The sequence below is a fragment of the Bidens hawaiensis genome, unplaced genomic scaffold, assembly GCF_021521415.1.
Source record: "Bidens hawaiensis isolate Kalapana, Puna unplaced genomic scaffold, B.hawaiensis_p1.1 tig00008539_1, whole genome shotgun sequence".
Classification (NCBI taxonomy): Eukaryota; Viridiplantae; Streptophyta; class Magnoliopsida; order Asterales; family Asteraceae; genus Bidens; species Bidens hawaiensis.
Window position 1 is genome coordinate 687,660 of NW_027491612.1, and position 6,340 is coordinate 693,999.

The 6,340-nt window shown below is 38.8% G+C and overlaps 1 protein-coding gene across 1 annotated transcript; it reads left to right on the top strand.

Moving 5' to 3' along the window:
• The first annotated feature begins 2,462 nt into the window (after window positions 1-2,462).
• Window positions 2,463-3,907, top strand: LOC143529411 (uncharacterized). The gene is made up of 2 exons (XM_077025218.1): window positions 2,463-2,902; window positions 3,898-3,907. Exons 1-2 carry the CDS (start codon window positions 2,463-2,465, stop codon window positions 3,905-3,907), a joined length of 450 nt encoding a protein of 149 aa, XP_076881333.1.
• Window positions 3,908-6,340: the final 2,433 nt, after the last annotated feature.

A 6,340-nucleotide genomic window follows, 5' to 3' on the forward strand; every position in this document is an offset into this window, starting at 1 on the left:
TATAGCTGACGTGTTTTTCCCACCCTTGCAGGTAAATAGATGATAATAAATGATATACAAGGATTGGAGTCATAGAAGATCGCTCGAGATGGCTCGTTTTTGAATATTACAAATCCTTGTATTATTAATATCACGGTTTTGTAAAACTGAAACTCGAGTGTTTAATTCCTGAGTAGTTTTGATAATGTAAATTAATATTTTAATATTTAAAGACTTCCGCTAAAAATAAACCCGCTACTATGATATATTTACAAAACATGTACCAACTGATGGTCACACTCCTAGGCCCTGGTTTGGGGTGTGACAGGTTGGTATCAGAGCCATCGGTTTCAGCGAATTAGGTATTAAAATTAGTACCTAAGCTTTAACCATTTATCTGATAAGTAGGGATAAGTTATGATTGGTAGTCTACTTATCCCTAAGTTATTATATATAAAGATGTCTTATACTAACTACTACGGACAAAAACGTCGGGTCGCAAGGTGATCTAATCCTGCCCCCGATACTGAGCCGTCTGACCGAGTTAGCACAAACTTTGGTCCTAGGTGGCCAGCTGTTTCGGAAAATCCGACTGAACCGGTGCACGTGAACCCGGCTGATCTGAATCCGATGAATCCAAACTAGTTAAACCCTGTTGATCAAATCAATCCTTACTTGGCTTACGGAAGCCAACCAATTTATGCTCCGGGAAGTCCAGAAATGCTAATCGAAATATCCAGTGACACTTCTGAAAGTGTTCCAATGACCGGTACCCCGAATTATTATCCATATGATCTGGAAGTTCAAAGTAGAGTCAAACAAGAAACCAGTACTGAATCCTCGAGTTGGATGAACTGTCATTCCAACCAGAGTTTATGGCATTTTGGATCACCCCCACCAGGTGCTCAAACTGTAGCCGAACCAAGTCGAAGGTCGGTTTATTATTCTGATAATCCTAATTTTTCACCGTATCACGGGCCTGTACCAACCATAGCTGAACAAGCAAACGACATACGGGAAGAAGCCCGCATGATTGAATAATTTTATACAACCAATCTTCCTGATGAGGAAATGCAGACTTATATAGTTAATCCTCACTTGTATCCGAGAGAAAACGCTTATCTTTTTCCTTCGGCATCCGCACCAGTAGGGTATCCCAACCCACCCAACTCGGTGATGGATGAATTAAGAAACGAAAGGATCAAGAAGAAAAAGATGGGTGATAAGATCATAAAAAAATGTGATAAGATGAAGAAGATGGTTAAGAAATAAGCCAAGACAAACAAAGAAAAGGAAAGTCAATACGGGACGTACGTTTAAGGACTTTCAAGTATACAAACCAAAAGAATTCTATGGGGATAAGGGCGCAATTGTTACTCTTCGTTGGCTTGAGGAAATGGAGTCAATAATTATTATCAGTAAGTGTACCGAAGAGGAAAGTATCCAGTACTCGTCCAAGATGTTTAAGGGAGAGGCGCTGGAATGGTGGAATACGTTGATAGATGTGAAAGGAAGAAGCAATTTGTATAATCTCGAATGGAAAACTTTTAAAGAACTGATCAAACAAAGATTTTGTCATATCCACGAGGTTGATCAGATTCAAACCAAGCTTTGGAACCACAAGGTCATTGGCACCAATATCAAGGAATACAACACTAAATTCCTTGAGTACTGCAGGCTTGTTCCACATCTTGTTACTCCCGAATATAACAAGGTGACTCGATATATTTATGGTTTGCCAAAGGAAATCCGTGATCATGTGAGATCACACATGCCTTCAACGACCGAGTCTGCTATTGAGCTGGCTGGATATTTGATGGATAGTATGATTAGAAATCGAGAAGAGGAAAGGAAGGTGGTGACTGAGAAGAAACATGAAGTTGATGAGAAAAGAAAGTTTGAAAAAGGGAAGGAGAGGTCGGCTGCATTTAACCGATCGATGTGTAAAAACTGTGGTAAGAGACATGACGGGAGGTGTTTGAAGCCTACACCGAAAGTTGATGTTCGCAAAGTTTGATCCGTATTCAACTTGCAACTTTTGTAAACGACCGGGACACAAGGAGGAGGATTGTGGGAAGAAATTAATCGTCTGTTTTGATTGTGGTGATAAAGGGCACTTTAGTGCGGAATGCACTAAAAAGAAACCGGTAGTTGGAAGCGCCAGTGGTAGTGGTGCCAGGAATGAAGCCAAGAGGGGAAATGCCCGTGCATTCATGCTTAACACTCAGAAGGCGGGAGAATTACAAGACGTGATTACCGGTACGTTTCCTATTAACAACGTTTATGCTAGAGTATTATTTGATTCTGGCGCAAATCAAAGTTTTATAGATTATAAATTCTGTGATCTATTAAATAAACCCCTAGCTAAGTTAAATAATCAATATGAAGTAGAAACGGCTAATGGATCTTTAATCAAAATATCTGAAGTATTAAGTAGTGGTATTTCCTTAGCCGGACATGATATGCCAGTTCAACTATTACCTATGGAGTTAGCTGGATTTGATGTTATCTTAGGAATGGACTGGTTAGCCGCCAACCAAGCCAGAATATTATGTAATGAAAAGGCTATTGAAATCTTAACTCCCAATAGGAAGATTATTCGAATAGCTGGCGATAAGGATTCTGGTAGGATTGGAATTATTTCAAAAATAAAAGCAAGTCATTGTTTGGGTAAAGGTTGCTTAGCATTTATGGCTTATGTAACTAAGGAACCCGAGGCTAAGAAAATAGAAGAAGTTCCAATTGTTTCCGAGTTCAAAGATGTATCTCCCGATGAGTTGCCTGGAATCCCACCAGATCGAGAAGTGGAGTTCAAAATAGACTTAATTCCAGGGACGGCTCCAATTGCAAAATCTCCTTACCGATTGGCCCCAACTGAGATGAAAGAACTGAAGAAACAATTAGATGAGTTATTGGAGAAGGGGTTTATACGACCAAGTTCTTCACCGTGGGGAGCACCAATATTGTTTGTTAAGTAGAAAGATGGATCAATGAGGATGTGTATCGATTACCGTGAGCTGAATAAAGTTACAATCAAGAATCGATACCCACTCCCAAGAATAGATGATCTCTTCGACCAGCTACAAGGGGCTAGTTGTTTTTCCAAGATTGATCTAAGATCCGAGTATCATCAATTAAAAGTTCAAGAAGAAGACATATCCAAGACAGCATTCAGGACCCGATACGGACATTATGAGTTCACTGTTATGCCTTTTGGACTCACTAATGCTCCGGCAGCTTTTATGGATATGATGAATCGAATCTGCAAACCTTACTTGGATAAGTTTGTTATTGTTTTTATTGATGACATTCTTATCTATTCCAAGATGAAAGAAGAACAACAAGCTCAATTGAAAACCATACTCGAAACATTAAGGAAAGAGAAGCTTTATGCCAAATTCTCGAAATGTGAATTCTGGTTATCCGAAGTACAGTTTCTTGGACATATTGTTAATGAGAAAGGTATTCAAGTAGATCCGGCAAAGATTGAAGCTATTACCAAATGGGAGAAACCCAAGACTCCGACTCAAGTAAGAAGTTTTCTGGGGTTAGCAGGTTATTATAGAAGGTTTATCCAGAATTTTTCAAGTATAGCGGTTCCATTAATTTCACTTACTCGGAAGTCTGTGAAATTTGAATGGGGACCGAAGCAAGAAGGCATTTGAAACTCTTAAACAGAAACTAACAAATGCACCTGTCTTAGCCTTGCCTGAAGGACAAGATAACTTCATTGTATATTGTGATGCTTCACATACCTGATGGGATGTGTTTTGATGCAAGGGAAGAAGATAATTGCTTATGATTCACGACAGTTAAACGTTCATGAAAAGAATTACACTACACATGATCTTGAACTTGGAGCTATAATTTTTGTGTTGAAATTATGGCGACATTATTTATATGGTGTAAAATTTACAGTTTATACTGATCACAAAAGTCTGAAGCACATATTTGATCAGAAAGAATTGAACATGAGACAGAGGCGATGGATGGAGACGTTGAACGATTATGATTGTGAGATAGTTTACCATGAAGGTAAAGCTAATATGGTAGTTGATGCTTTAAGTAGAAAAGAGCACGGAAAGCCAAAAAGAGTACGAGCTTTGAGGTAAGAACTCAAAATTGATCTATTAACTGAAATCAAGGAAGCTCAGAAGTTGGCACTAAAAGAAAATAACATAAAGGCTGAAAAAGAAAATGGAACAATAGATCAATTAGTTAAGGGTGACGATGATATACTCAGATTAGGGAAAAGAATCTGGGTACCAATGGTAGGGAGCTTGCGGGAGAAGATACGCAAAAGCGATAATGTTGGTGACCGGGTAGAGGTGGCTATCACTATCATGCCTCATTAGAATCTTTCCATTCGTAAAATCTTTCACAGAAAATCCAAACGAGCCAAATTCAATAGATGTCTAATTGTCAATGTTGAATTGACGAACAGATGTTAGGTTTTTAATAATATGAGGTTTATAAAGAACATTGTTAAGGTGAAGTGGTTTGGTGGAAGTGGGTAAAGTGCTATTGCCCGATCCGAGGATTGGAATGTGTTGACCATTTCCAACAAGAATAGAACGTGTTGAACTGGGTAACAATGGAGAAGATAAATTACCTTGGTCTCTAGTGATGTGAGAAGTGGCACCCGTGTCCATGTGCCATGGGTTATCCGAGGTGTTTGTGTGCATAGTAGCGAAGGCGGTGCTTAGATTTGCCGGGTCGAGAGCAGCAAAATCTATGATATGGGATTGGTGATTATGATCTTGGCATGAAGTGGGATGCACACTGTTGTTGTTGAAATTGTGTGGTCCACCATTATGGCTTTTGCCCAATGCATTTAGGGTTACGACAAGGAGGTAGCAAAGGGTCCTCATGGACGGCCGTCGCGACCATCGGCGGAGATGAATCCTGATTAGTTTTTGGTTCTACGGAATTGAGATAGGCCATTGAAGGGATTAAAGAAGAATGAAAGTGCAAACCAAAGTCAGCAAGAAACCCGGAGCAGACCGAAGTCGGCGAGAAATACGGTGCAGACCCAAGTCGGCAGGGCAGGATCGATTTGGGGTAGTATGTTTAGGCTAATGATACCATATTGGAAGAATAATTCCTTCCCTTTTCTCATTCACAATATTGATACATATAGGCAAATACATAACCGACATCCTATTGTAACTATGGAAACCAATTATCACAATAATTACAATAATACATTACATGTATTACATGTATATTTGTGTTGAATAAGAAAAATATGTGATTTTGAAGAGATATTTGGGTTAATAACATGATTATGAAAAAAGAGTGTCCTAATTTGTATAAATTGGAAAGGAATAAAACGTGTAAAGTGAAGGAAATATATCGGAGGTTGGGTAGCAATTTTGGGTGGACCTGGTGTTGGAATAGGAACCCTAGCTTCGTCGGCCCTAGAAATGGAGAAATGGGAGAAATGCTTTAATCTCATGACCACATCCCAGTGAAGAGATGGGCCTGACGTGTGGGATTGGTTAAGAGAAGGGGGAGTTCTCGATCAGCTTGGCTAAAGAATTGAACAACAAAAATAAAAATGTCGGCAATAATAATGTTATGAAGTGGAGTAAGTGGGTGACGAAGAAGTGTAATATCCATGCTTGGAGGGCGGAGATGGATAGAATTCCTACTCGAAAAACATTGGTACGCAGAAATATTTGTGTCTCTGGCAATGTTTTCTACTTGTGTGTGCGTGTGGGGGGGGGGGGGAGGGAGTCAACGGATCACATAACCATGGGTTGTGCTGTGGCAGCAGTTATATGGGAGCACATCAATAATTGGTATAAAGTTCCCCTATTTTTGGTTTCATGGTTAGAGATCTTTTAGAGATCCATAAGACCATCAATCTTAGGGCTGTCATAACATGTTGGACACGACACGATAAGGCACGACATGGTAAGACACGATGATCTATGGTACTGAACACAAACACGACACGTAACTAATCATGCCATTTTTTCCAAACACGAACACAAACCTGTTTATTAACAGGTTAACCTGTTAAGACCTGTTATAGACTTGTTTAAAGACACAGTGAATAATACACGCGTAATGAAACATAAATTTTCAAAACGAGCATAAAAGTTTTAATTAATGCATAATCCATAACATATTTAAAACAAAAAACCACAAATCAATAACATAATTGAAGCAACAAACCACACAAAAAACCATAAAAAAAATCATAACATCCATTAAAAATATAATATCGGGTAATTTTGACGGGCATGAGTGAAATGTTGTATGTAAGTATGACTTTAGGTTTGGGACTTTAGGAGTATGTATTTATTTATTTTTTTAAACTAAAAGTCTACACAGGTTACTAACATGTTAACAG

Bases quoted from the DNA above. Each gene is read 5' to 3' on its own strand.
- LOC143529411 (XM_077025218.1), top strand. From the start codon at position 2,463: ATGGAGTTAGCTGGATTTGATGTTATCTTAGGAATGGACTGGTTAGCC.